Source organism: Passer montanus, unplaced genomic scaffold (genome assembly GCF_014805655.1).
Source record: "Passer montanus isolate IOZ18808 unplaced genomic scaffold, ASM1480565v1 scaffold19, whole genome shotgun sequence".
Lineage (NCBI taxonomy): Eukaryota > Metazoa > Chordata > Aves > Passeriformes > Passeridae > Passer > Passer montanus.
Genome location: NW_024366480.1, coordinates 10,116,868 through 10,130,155, shown reverse-complemented (window position 1 = coordinate 10,130,155; position 13,288 = coordinate 10,116,868). Strand labels below are relative to the sequence as shown.

The window sequence follows — 13,288 nt, the reverse complement described above, 5'->3', positions numbered from 1 at the left end:
ACTTCTTACTTACTTCTGAAATGTGTAATGTGCCCCACTTGCCACAGACAAGAAGAAAGAGTCAAATATTAATTCTTGAAAATAAATCAAGTGAAGTATTGACATCTAGGGTCTCCTGGATATGACTTCATTAACTCACTGTCATGCTTTCTTTGATTTTCAGGATACCGGGGTTGGGAAATCGAGCATCGTTTGTCGGTTTGTCCAGGACCACTTCGATCATAACATTAGTCCTACTATTGGGTAAGTACCACACAAAATACCACTTTGGTTTTCGCTGGTCAGTGAGGTTTCAAATCTGACCCCTGAGTGATTTAAGTCCAGAGGTCCTACATCCAAAACAGTCTAAAGTGGAAAGCTCTTGACAAGACAAAAACCAAAACCCCGCAACCCAAGAGGCTGTGACCTGCACAATGATCAGGTCATCCCATAGTTTAGTAATGGCAGGAAGACTGTGGGAAGCCCTTAAAATACCTTGTTGAGTGTTCTGGTAGCCTAGGCTGGAACATGGACATGTTTCCCTGTATGGATGTGCTTTTGTCTAAGTTTAGGATGTGTCCTAATTTTGTTCCTATTTTCCTTTGTTAAAATAGGAACAATGCAATTTAAACTAAATATAATTAATTTATATCACTTCTTGAAAAACTACTAAGCTTCCATGTATGAGACCATTAGGATTCTTCCTAATAGTCCTGTAGTAGATTTTAATTCAGATTTTTCTTTTAATATCTTAGGGACAGATTTTCCAAGTCCAATGCAACTTATGGATCCCTTATGGGAAAGGAAGCTGTTATGGAATGTACATAAAGGAGTAATTTGGGGGGAAAGAGCTGATCTGGCATGTGTGTCAGAGGTGTTTTAAGTTCATCTGTGAGGGATTGGTATTGATTGCTGTGTGTTGTTCAGAGGGTTGGACAGTACCTTCTGAAGCTCTGCCTTTCAATGCATGGAGGAGTCTCAGCTGGAAGCTGCACATAGAAGTTCCAGGGCAATTTTGGATTCCTGAATGAGAATAGAGAAAAGTGCACAGGGAGAAAGGAAGCATGTCATGAATAAAATTACTGGCTGAAGACTTGTTTGCTGTGAAAGAATTGATGGCAACTTGAGTGGGTTTTTTTTTTACTTCTAAACTGTTAGCTGCCTTTTTCCCCAAGTAGTTGTTGTTGCTAAGTAAATGCCTTTTGCTCAATTTGGAAAACAATTTTCCTCTCTTATCATAATTATGAAAACTAAAGGGATTTTTTTTTCCATTGGGAGATTAAAAGCTAGCTAGCTAGCTAGCTTCACACAGGTGATATTATTTGTCTGCACAGATAAGGGGTTTTTTTCTTCCAAATTATTCAACTATTTCAAATATATAATCCTTGAATCAACAGTAGCAACTGTGGATCTATAAATTTCCCTTTTTTGAAGCTGTGAAATGTTGCTTATTGGTTTGTGAAGGAGAGTGACTACTGAGTGAACACACCCTGAAAACAACCAAAGAAATGCTGCCTTTTTTTCCCCCTTAGTTAGTATTTTCATAAACAATGCAGCATTGTTAAATTCAAGCAATTTGCAGATGGCTGTAGAGGAGAACTCTGCTATATCATTCTCAGGAAATGTTTTGTTCAGTCATATGTCATTTGATGTCATTCGGTGCTTTTGTAACGACCATGCATTGTATCAAATGCATCTTTATGAGCCAGGAAAAATGTTACCACAACAAAAATGGTTCAGCAGTATCCAGATAGGATGGGGAAAATAGAAATCTGCCAGAGTTTGGCAGTCTCTCCCACCAGCTTTCAAATTAACTGCTGTAATACAGAAAAAGCCTATCAATTTGTAACCTTCTTTCCTAAAGGAAAAAACTTTGAAAATATAGACCTATTTAATTTCCTCTTGAAAATAAAAGAAACTATGAAGACTTCTTCATCCCATTTGAAAGGGAGAACAACTTTTTTGCATTTGTTTACCAAACTTCATTACATATTTACATCTGTGCTCTCCAGCAGATGAGTTTTCTGTTCCCTGGTGATCCAGTGTCATATGTTAAAGTGAAAAGTGGCACACAGTGTTGTCTGTTGCCTTTTTCTCAGGTCTGTGCCACCAAGAAGATGGAGATAACAAGCAGCAGAAGCCACGTGTGAATGGCAGGAACATTTGTGTTCCTGGACCCATGAGGAAATGCCCTCTGAACTTCAGAGGCTTTTTCTTTCTTTTAAAAAAATACATCTATAGGTATCATATGTCCTATCTGAGAAAAGGGAGACTTATACTTCTACAGGTATTTTATCAAGGTTTTGGAGTTTTCCCCAAATGCAGTCTAATCCAGAAGAACTCACTGAGGTCTACAGGTTACATATTCAGAGTATCAGTTATGGTACAGATTTCTTTTTTCCTTATTTCCAGAGCATCCTTCATGACTAAAACTGTGCCATGTGGGAATGAGCTTCATAAATTTCTGATCTGGGACACAGCTGGTCAGGAGCGGGTGAGTATTAGTTTGCTTTCATGATCCTGGTCTCTCTGAATGTGTTGATGTACTTTTTCTAAACCTTTCATCTTCAGAAGATTTTGTAAATATCAACCTCCTGAATCTTTGCAAGGCTCTGCAATGCAGGTGGCCAGCAGGCACCAAGTATTCAGGTTCCCTTTCCATGGACGGCAAAAATGCAGAGACAGGCTGACCATATCACTTACCTAAAAAAGCCCCAAACCATGGTGTGAAATGTCACCCACCTTCCCCAAGACAGCTTGAGCAACAAGCTCAAGCTTGTTGCCCCAGCAACATCCAGTTCCCCTCTGGTTTTTCGGGCTTGTGTGTGGCAGCTCTCATTGGCGTTGGAAAGGCTTTGACTTGCAGCCCATGGGCTGGGTGGTCTGAATTTAGGTGGTGACTCCAGGATTGTCTTGGATTAGGATAGAGAATATGGGCATGGCTTGTGTCTGCTGTTAGTTTTTATATTATAAGAAATTACCACTTGAACCACTTTGGGTTTTTATCTTGATTTTTCTCAAGTGTATGAAGTGAATTGCTCAAATTGAGCAGCTTTTCCTTTGTCTTAAAAAAAAAACAAAACCCAAAACCAAACCATAACGGATTTTTGGGCATTAGTTCATCTGGATTTTATGTAAGTCTGGTTTATATTTTTTTTCTTTTAATATCCTCAGTGACAGTAGTGCAGTACTAGACTCTAGACTGTAGAGCTGTAGGTTTCTCTTAATTGTATGTCCACGTTTGTCTTGAGAAATGGAAAAACCTATGCACACTTCAAGAGCATCAGACTTGTGAAATGGCACAGTGTCTCTTCATAGGAAATTGTAGCTGTGCTCACATTAGCTTGGAATAAAATGAGATGCTTATACAGACTGGATGTCAGTCCTGATACATCCTACTGTATTCTCCATACTTTGTATATGAATTGTGGGCAAAGAAGATTTTTACTCTTAATTCCAGGAAATGTTTGTGCTTTTATTTATAATGCACAGTGTGAGATAACGTGACTCTGATGAAATCTGTTGGCTTATAACAATTCAGTAAGTTATTTGTCATGGGAAAATGGACCTTGAAAAACATATTTGGAGCCTAATTCCTTCCCTTGAATCTTGTTTGTTCCATTTCTGCATGGTCTGGAGCTGATAACTGACTAATTATTGCAAGAGCTAGCAAAAGTTTGGTTTACTTTCCCATGGTTTCAGTTTCCTTGATTATTTTCTCTCTTTTCCCTCCACTGCCCTGCTCTCCTTGCTTTTTCTTTTCTTTTTAGCACTTTACAAACAAAACTCAGTTGGATTAATACTTATATCAAGATTTGCCTATTTTCCTACATAGTCTAAGGACTCTCAAAGCCCTCTAAAATTAGGTGAAATAGTAATATTCATATTTACATATTTACTGAAACAAATGATGCCACATTTGAGGCAGGAAATCTGTGACTGAGCTCTGACTCTTAGACTCAAAATTCATCCTTCCCAACTAGTCCCTTATATTTCCTCTCAATATTTTTTAGCTCACCATTTTTCAAACATCTGCTTTCCCTTTTTTTTTTTTTTTGTGTGTAACTGTGGTGAGCAGTGAGCACCACAAACTTTGTTAGATGGCTTAGAATTTATTACAGATCTGGCATGTTAAATGTTTTCATTGATTAGTAATCACGAATTAGTCCAGGAAGCTTCTGTTTGTTCTGTGTTTGCACGTTATATTCCCAGTCTTTCACTAGGACTAGGAAAGTGTAGTGATGTAGTAAACCAAGTTCATTGATGTTGAGTGCAAGCTATGGAGGCAGACAGATTTCCCAAGGTGAGGTCCATACTAGTCCAGTTCATTCGCTGTCCTGAACATTCCTGTTTTACATTGCAGCTAAGCATATGATGCTTCTCAATATCTTACTCACTTTAATCAGGGATTTTTGGTTGCTTTGTTTTGTGTTCCTCCTTCTGATTTAAGAAAAATATCTCACTCCTGTTAAATTTTTTCTAGTTATCCTCTGAACAATGATGACCCAACATTTCCAGCCTATCCCATTCTCTGGGCCTACTGCTGTTTTTACAGTGTACTAATAGATGTCTTCTGAATGTTCTTTCTGCTTTGAGAATTGTCCTTCCCTTGTTCTTTGAAATTTTTGTCAAGGCTTTGTATTCCACTGCTGAAGCCTGGCAGTTTTGTCAGTCTGAGAGCAGTGTTTAGGGCTCCCTGCTCTTTCAACACTGCCTTCATTTGCCTTCGCTCTCCTAAATGCAAAGCCAAGCACAAGCTTCTGCTTACTCTGGAGTTGGGGTGCCCTGTGCTTGCCCAGCTGTGTCAGCTGTGCTGATGTGGAGCCTTCCCAGCAGAAGAGCCCTGGGCTGAGATTTAACTGAGGTGAAATCTCAGCCCAGGCCTCACTTACGCCTAAGGCCAAGCACAGGCTTCTGCTTACTCTGGAGTTGGGGTGCTCTGTGCTTGCCCAGCTGTGTCAGCTGTGCTGATGTGGAGCCTTCCCAGCAGAAGAGCCCTGGGCTGAGATTTAACTGAGGTGAAATCTCAGCCCAGGCCTCACTTACGCCATGAAAGTTGAGCTCAAAGCTTCGCCATGGTAGAGCGTGCAGGCAGAAACAGCAGTAGTGGCACTTCTGTGATCCTTGTTCATGAGTTCATCCTTTTTAATGAGTTTTCATTTCCCTGTTCTTGATTTTCTCTGGGAAACTGCTAGCTTGGAGTCAATGCTGCAGAGTGACAATAATGCAGCAGAAAATGGAGATTAAAAGCTTTTCTATTGTATCCCTGATGGGGATGAATGCTGAATGTACTTCTTAGGAGGGGACCCTGGAGAGGGGTATGTGGCTTGTGGTGAAAAATTCACACAGTACATGATTATAAAAGGAGAGAGAGCTTCTTAATCCTTTTATCTTGTTTCTTTTCTTTCCCTTTTTCTTGACTAGAAAGAAACAAGCTGGCAAACAAAATCCCCCTATCTTCTGTGCCTAAGTACTGGTCTCCGTGGACCTGGTTGCTTTGTGTTGGTGTGCTATCCAACAAACTCGCTTTATTTTTTCCTTCAGTCACCTTCCCTCTACACCAGTATTTCCCAAATGTCACTTTCCCCCCTCCTATCTCACGTTTCCCCATTAGCTTTGAATTGTTGCAGACTTTGGGACTTACATGCCCGACAATTATGTTGTTATTAGCAAAGATTCCTTCCCCTAAGAAGAATCTCCTCGCAAGTTAGTTAATGATGTTTTTATTAGCATATATTTTGGTTCATGGTGCCCTAAGTAGCTTTTAATTACAGTGTTTTGTTTGAATACCTTGGGTGGCTGCCAGCTTTCTATTTTGCCAGCTGAGGAATATTGTAGCAAACAGGGAGTCTGAGGGCCGTGTTTCTAGGGCAGCAAAATTTATCTCTGTCCTTTTTAAATTTACTGTGTTGAACTCTGGGACTTTTAATTTTGTTTAATAGAAGAGGCCTCAATTACTTGGGCCCAGTTTAAAGCTCGATAGGAATTATCCTGAGTTGTGAACTTTTTGGTTTTTTGTTTTTTAACCTTCTCCATTTTCAGGAAGAGACTGACTGATGATATGTCCACAGCTCTTTATAGCTGCCTCTTTTCTGAGTGGCAGTAGTTGTCCTGGTGATGCAGAGACAATGGCACAACACCATCTATCAATGACTTGAATTATTTCTGCAGGCAAAACACAGCCTGAATTTTGCTCTGTGGTGTCATAAATGTGGCTTTGATGGTCTCCCACAGCTCAGTCAGAGTGGGGATGGTTCATTGTGTGTGGTGTGAGGACCTCTTGCAAGCTGCAGATGTTGACAGGTGATTTGGCAGTGTGTGAAAGCACAAGTGGCATTAGAGCTAGCAAGCAAATATTTTTACTACTTTCAGAGTGAGCATAAAGCACAGTAAATCATTTAAGGGATGCATTTAAATGTGGTTTTTTTCAGCAAACTTGCAGCACTTGTAGCTTGGTGTTGAGTCATGGTTTTGGTGTCTTGTCTTTTGCATCCTTCGTTAAATGACTGTAAATTCAGAATGGCTAAGCACAGGTCACTTCTGTGATGTTGCAAAGGTTTGTTTTCTGCCTTTTTAAAATACCTTTAAAAGGTTAACCTAAAATGTTGAGATTTTTCCTTCTTCAGTTGAAGAATTCTTAGGCATTGGAAAAAAAATGCTCACTCTTTTATATATATAGACGTGTATTTAATCTTCAGTTTAACTAGCAAAAAATACCTGTAGATCAGGGACAGATCTTTCCTGATTTACTCAGCTTGCAAATCCTGAGAGCTGGAATTTCAGCCTTTAATCATGTAAGGAAAACTACTCAAGGTTTTAAAATGCTAAATGGTATCTGAAAGTGGCTTTCATGCATAACATTTTTCCCATTTGCTCTTTGCCAGCTGAGAATGTCAGGAATTTTGTATCCCTCCCCTGTTCGAGGAGCTTGTGTGTCAGGATAATCTGTTTAATGCTTTAGGGTTTTGCCTTTGCTTCTCTCTGCACCACCACAATTTTCTGTTTGTTGGCAGCCACTGCCTTGGAGGTGGCAGGAGTGGGGCATGTAACTCCCCAGACTTGGGCAAATGTACTTCAGGTGGTTTTTGGGACAGGACTGAAGGGGTTTTGTGGGAGTGGCCTGGCAGGAAGGGCCAAGGGCAGGAGAAACAGGACACCCAAAATCACCTGCAGAGGTGTGGGAATGACCTGCTGAGTGAAGGAACGTGATATATGTTTGAGATAAGAGTCCAGAAAGCACGAGTGGGTGTAATAGGAAGGGGAAGGAAGTGGCAGGGCTGTGACGCTGCCTTTGCACGTGTTAGCAAGCAGCTGAGCCAGAGGCTGTGGCAGTCCTTGCCATTAATGGCACCCAGATAAAGAGTAAGAGTATCTTAGACTTTGAGGATCTCTGACTTTGAGAGGAACCAAGTGGTTTGATCTTGGCCACATATGTTGTCAGGGAATAGCTTCATAGGAAAGGGAATGAAATTTAGTCAAATGATCACAGCTGTCAGGAAGCAAATCTTGTGCTGCTGTGCACCTGCAGGTGCTTGAGAAGGCACTGTGTAGGAAAATCATAGCTGAATTCAAAGTGTGTAACACTTGCTGAGCACTGCTGTGATTCTGCTCAGTCTGGGCACCCTTATCCTTTCCAGCTGTGCTCATGGGCAGAATTATAATCCTTTTGCAGTAAGAGCAGGTGATGTTCTTTACAGTCTACAATAGTAAAAGCAACCAAGTGCAGGAGTTAGGTGGTGGTTGTAGTTGTTGGTTCTGCTTTTGTTTTTTTTGCCTGGAGTTGGGAAGAGGCAGTCCTGCTGCGGCAGTATGCCAGTCCTGGGATATAGCACCACAGGATGGTGCAGAGAGCTGCTGACATGAATTAATGTTCCCTGGTGTGCCTGGCAGATTGAATGAATCCCCACTGTCTTCAGCAGCGTTTGTCAGCCTGTGTATAAACAAGCAGGAGTTGTAGTTTTTATTTCTGTGTTCATTTGGCCTCTGTTTTCCTTTCTAAATCAGCATTATATTAGACAGGGTTAAGAGACTTTCACTACCACAGCTCAGGTGTCATTTATGCTGTTTTCCCTTGATTTTGATTTTCAGTTCCAAGTAGAATGTGATGGTTTTCCTTCTTCCCCATTCTTTACTTTTAGTAAGAGGAAAGATGGTGTTACCTCTGACCAAATACGCCCCTCTGTGATGAGCTGCACAGGAAGCAGAAAGCAAAATACTATGCTGCTTTTAAATAGGTGGTAAATTCCTTAATGGCTACTTTGTTCCATCTTTCTGTCCTTTGCAAGGGCAAAGCTTCTGTTGACTTCATTGAGATGGCCAGGTGAGGGGTTGCAGAATCCCAAAATACTCCTGGAATCAATGAGAGAAACTCTGGTTATGCTCAGCTTGCATTTGCACCATGTAAGACTGAATTTGCTGCCTGTACTATGGGGCTCTACAGCTGTAAAGGGTTGGGCAGCTTCTAGTTGGACCCTTGGTTTCTGCTTTCAGAGGAAATTTCATAATGCACATGTGGCCTCACTTCTTTGCTTAGTGTCAGAGGTGATGAACCACAAGTGCAAAGGGGATGTGTTGGTAGAGAGCACAAGGAAGAAGGTGTCCTGAGCCCAGTCAGCATTGTGCCAGGGTTCAGGTGACTGTAGGTATGGAGCACACTGTGCGTCTCCCAGGAGGAGAGTCCTGCAAGTCTGCACGAAGTGATTGATTCTGGGTTTTGGCATGTCTTTGGAAAAATAAGTTTCTTATTTATATTTTGAATGGTCCTTTCAGCCTGGCTGTTGGATTTGAAAATGTACCCCTACAACTTGAGTATGGCACTGTGTGGATTAGCAACCTCAGCCTCACCAGTTGTTATCAACCTCTCCAAAAGCAAAATGGGACTAATGAGTGATGCAGTTGGTCAAATAGGGAAATAGGCAAACTTTTTTTGGTGAACACTGAATGAGAGGCACAAAACTCCTAAATTCCCTTAGCAGGTGATCTGCTAATGGTAATTTACTCATCATGCAGAGATGAGAGGTTTTCCCAGTGCTTAGAAGGTGGAAAGCAGTTGAGATGAAGTTTGGTAGTGTAAGTACCAAAGTTCTGCATTTTTTGCTCCTAACAAAAATATATATTGTAAAGTTGTAGGTGAGTTTTTAAATTCTGGAATTTTTTGGGGGGAAACAGAGGAGAAAAGCCACCTCTGAATGTATTCACCAATTAAAGGATGATCATGTGAGTATGATGCAGCCATGAGAAAAGTGTTAGGGGATGTGCAGTTAAAGCTGTTCATTCAAGGTCTATAATGCTGCATAGAAACCTGGTCACCAGCAGTCAGGAAAGGTGACCTGAAGCTGGACCAGGCACAAGAAAAGGTGATTAGACCCTGATTTCTCCCTTTTACATTATCTTCAGAGTGTAAGAGTCTGGTATAGCAGACTGGCAAAGTTAAATCTGCAATCTTGTCACTCTATATTAATATTTCAGCTAAAGGCAAGCGGTGGTCCCTTAATTTCACTAAGTCAAGGTGCAAGCAATTACAAGTAATTTAGTAATTAGGATTTCAAAATGTTATTAATTGTTGAAGTAATATGATCCCTGTAGCAGTATAATGAAAAAAGAAAATTAATTATTTTAGGCAGAACATTGATCAGCCTTTGAAATGGGTTAGGAGTGTGATTATTTGTGATGGTGGGAGCTGATAGAAGTCTCTTTCTGGTCTGTGTTTTCCTGTTAGGCCAAGGGGATGTGAGCTGCTGCTGCCTGCAGGAAGGGGTGACATCTGCCAGAGTGCTGCTCTTGGCTGCAGGTTATGGATGGCTGACTCCCTGGAAAGCTGGGGCTGTAACCTGAGTGTTTGTGTGGCAGAGCCAGGAGTGGCTGCCTGAGCATTTTCAGGTGGCCCTTCTCAAGCAGTGTTGTTCTTATGCCAAATCTTGAACTACTTCTGCTTCTCCTAATTTTCTTGGGAATTACTCGCTACAGAAATACTGAACTATAAAATAATGGTTATAGATATTGTGGTTTATAATGCAGAAGGTAGTCCCGTGAGATTTAATTTTGTGAGCTGTTTTTTGTGTGTCATTTGTTTTGGTTTGGGCATCTGTCCCACATTTGGTCCTTGGCAGGTGAAAAATGTGCAGATTAGTATTTTGTATCCCTTTAATTAATTTGGTGTGACTCTGTTTTTCCAATTAATTAGGCCAGAAAAATGTTCAAGAGGACTTTGCTTTTGGGCACTGATTTAAAAGAAAAATAAACCTCATTATTTGCATGACATTGGAAAATTCATGTTCATTAAGCATATTTGTTAAAAGACTATCATTAGGTCATTAAACTCATGCAGTTACAATTTTTCAGCCCCTCTTGATTCATTCAGTGTTGCAAAGAGGCTTTTCTTGTTTTGTTCTAGAAAACAGTGATTTCTTGTGACTGGGACCTAGTGTATTGTTATGTTTGTTTATTAGCCTGTATAAGAGAATGACAAAGGGATTTTTTTTTTTCTTTCTGGCCCTAACACTGCAAATATTCTTCAGTGAAACAGCTTCTAAGGGAAGTGTTCTTGTCAGCCTGTCAGAAGAAAAGGGAGAGAAATTCCCAAGTTCCCAAGATGTTATCCAGGTTCTTAATTTGCTTTCAGGGCCAATCTTGAAGGAATTTTGAGTATGTGGGTTTAACTGCATGGCTCCTGTGAAGTATGATTAATGTTATCTGAGAGTTCTTTGTAAATTCATGAATACTATGTAATCTAGATTAAGATGTAATCTAGATTAAGACCAAATCAGCGTGTGTGCAGGGTTTGAATGTTTTTTCCCTGGGGTTTACAGACTGGGAGGAGTGTGCATACACCATGAAAGGTCAGATGTACCCTCCACAGTTAAGGTTCCTGACTTTCAGACAGCTTCAACACAACGTGTTGAGGAGACAGTCTTGGCTTGAAGATAGTAAGAGATAAACTCTAGTTGCAGGCATTCAGTGACCCAGCCAGGCAAGACGCCCTCCTAGACTCCTTTGTGATTAGGAAGGATTAGGGGGATGTGGTAGTAGGTGGGATGCCTTGGCCATCGAGAAATAAGTGAGTCCAGTGTTTTCTTTAGACCTCCTCTGCTGTTGGCATACTTGAAAAAGCCCTTCTTGTTATCTGAAGTGATGCCTCAAGCTCATCAGTGTTTAAGAAGCATTTGGACAGTGCCCTTAATAAGATGATTTAACTTTTAGCCAGCCGTGAATTGACCAGGTACTTGGTTTACATGATTGTTGCAGGTCCATTCCAACTGAAATGGTCTGTTCTGTTCTAACATACTGAAAATTTCTGTTGTGTTTTAGAAGCCTAAAAATTCTGGAAAGCATTTACTGCATTAAGCATGCAAGTAATAAAGCTACATACTAAAACCCCAGAAAGCACACATCTACCCAACTCCCTCAGGATCTTGGCTGATCCCATTTCTTCAGACCACGCTTCTTGACTGATTCCTCTTTCTTTTCTCATCCTCTTTCCTGCTGTTTTCTCTTATTAATGAGCTCTCCCACCTGCCTCGCTCCCCAAAACACTTAGGCACTTGACCATCTGTCACTGCTGCTGTGCATCCATGCTGCTATAAAAGAGAGCGCCGACCTTGAGCTGGTGTGCGTGATCTGTGACAAATAGCTTACAAACTGGCAAGTGAACCAGCACTGCAAATAAATTGCCTGATACGTTGCACGTGGAACAGCAAGAAGTGTGGAGGTTGCTAAAAGTCTGAATGCTCAGTCAGTAGGTACAGATCTGGGGAAAAGATGTGTGCAGTAAATGTGCAGAGGTTTGCAGTGTAACACGTGGATCCGTGCGTTTTTGCCAGGCAGTGAGTTTCAGACCCTGCCCTAATAATGTGTTTGATTTAGGTGCTGACCATGCAGAGGTTTGCAGTGTAACGCGTGGATCCGCGTTTTTGCCGGGCAGTGAGTTTCAGACCCTGCCCTAATAATGTGTTTGATTTAGGTGCTGACCTCAGTTATTAGCTGCAGCTTAATATGCAGCTTGTGCAGATAGCTTCCCCCCCTCAAAATTATAAAATGGCTGTGTGAGCATACTGAGACTGAATGTATTTTCAAAAAAAAGATTATTTTTGGTTTGTTTGAGACTAAGCTTAGTTGAATCAGCAGAAAGACTTTTTTTACTTCCTCACTCTAATTGTAATTGTAAGCTGAAATTCTAAATCAGCTGCTTAGTCATTGGTAAATTATGAAGATTATGCTGTTCTTCAGTTGTTCTAACAAACATGTTTATTTCTCAGGTTTTTTCCTCAAAGAATGTTTTCCTTGAAATGAAAGGCTGAAGAGCAACTGCAAGAATCCATGTTTTTTGAAATATCTATCATAGTATAGGATAGGTAAACAAGACAGGTGTTCAGATTTTTCTGACAAGTTAGTTTTATACAAGTCATTTGCAATGATTTACAAAATTCAAACCTGAGCTGAATCCAGTCTTAGATCTACAAAGCAAGACTGTGGTTTGCCAGAGGAAGGGGTCCCTATGCCATCAGGTTAGGCTTCCAAGTGCAGTTGATCTTCCTATCAAAACTTTTCCTCAGAGTCCATGCCCTGTAATGAAATTGATGCATTGAATCAGTAAGGGTTGGTTTTGTAAATTCAGTGGGATGAAGAACAGCAGGAGATAAAGGAGGTCTGGCTTCTTTGTGTTTGAGGAAAATGAGAGATGGGTGACCTCTGATAAGGTCTGTTCTCTGTGGGATGAAAGGAAGTGGGTGGTCCTGCCATGGCAAGTCTTTGAGACCTGGCAAAGCATGTGATAATTCTGATTTACTAATGATACTTTCTCTTGGGGGTTTATGTTTTAACAGTTTCATTCCTTGGCTCCGATGTACTACCGAGGTTCAGCAGCAGCCGTGATAGTGTATGATATCACCAAACAGGTGAGACCTTTGGGATGCTTTTTGCCTGTGTTAACTCCTCTCTTTGGGCCAGAGTTAGAGTTAAACCCCACAACTGCAGAATTCATTTTCTGGCATGTATATGCTTCGGTAGTTTATGTAGATCTGGGTGGAGGTGTCCAGCTGCCTTAAAACATTAAATAAAATGTCCTCCTGCTTCTGTGTTGTTTCAACTTCGTGTAGACAAAAGGGTTGAGACTGCATTTTGTCAATGTTTCTTTAGGTTTCCTCTGACTAAGAAGACAGGATTCATATCCTGCAATACCCCCTACCACCACCACCTATGTTCTCTGTGTTAACAAAAAGCAGCTGTTAGCTTTATCATCTGAGCAGACATTAAGTTGTTTGCATATTACTGATTTTAAAACTAATTATTTTTATCTAAGCATATAACTTTA

General features: G+C 40.8%; 1 protein-coding gene across 1 annotated transcript in view; it reads left to right on the top strand.

The window, feature by feature from the left end:
• Positions 1 to 13,288, top strand: part of RAB31 (RAB31, member RAS oncogene family) — a 57,604-nt gene that overhangs the window by 26,769 nt on the left and 17,547 nt on the right. Inside the window, exons 2-4 of the mRNA XM_039705982.1 lie at positions 164 to 243; positions 2,392 to 2,473; positions 12,801 to 12,872. Coding sequence (XP_039561916.1) covers positions 164 to 243; positions 2,392 to 2,473; positions 12,801 to 12,872 — 234 coding nt within the window. The remainder of the gene's footprint in view (positions 1 to 163; positions 244 to 2,391; positions 2,474 to 12,800; positions 12,873 to 13,288) is intronic.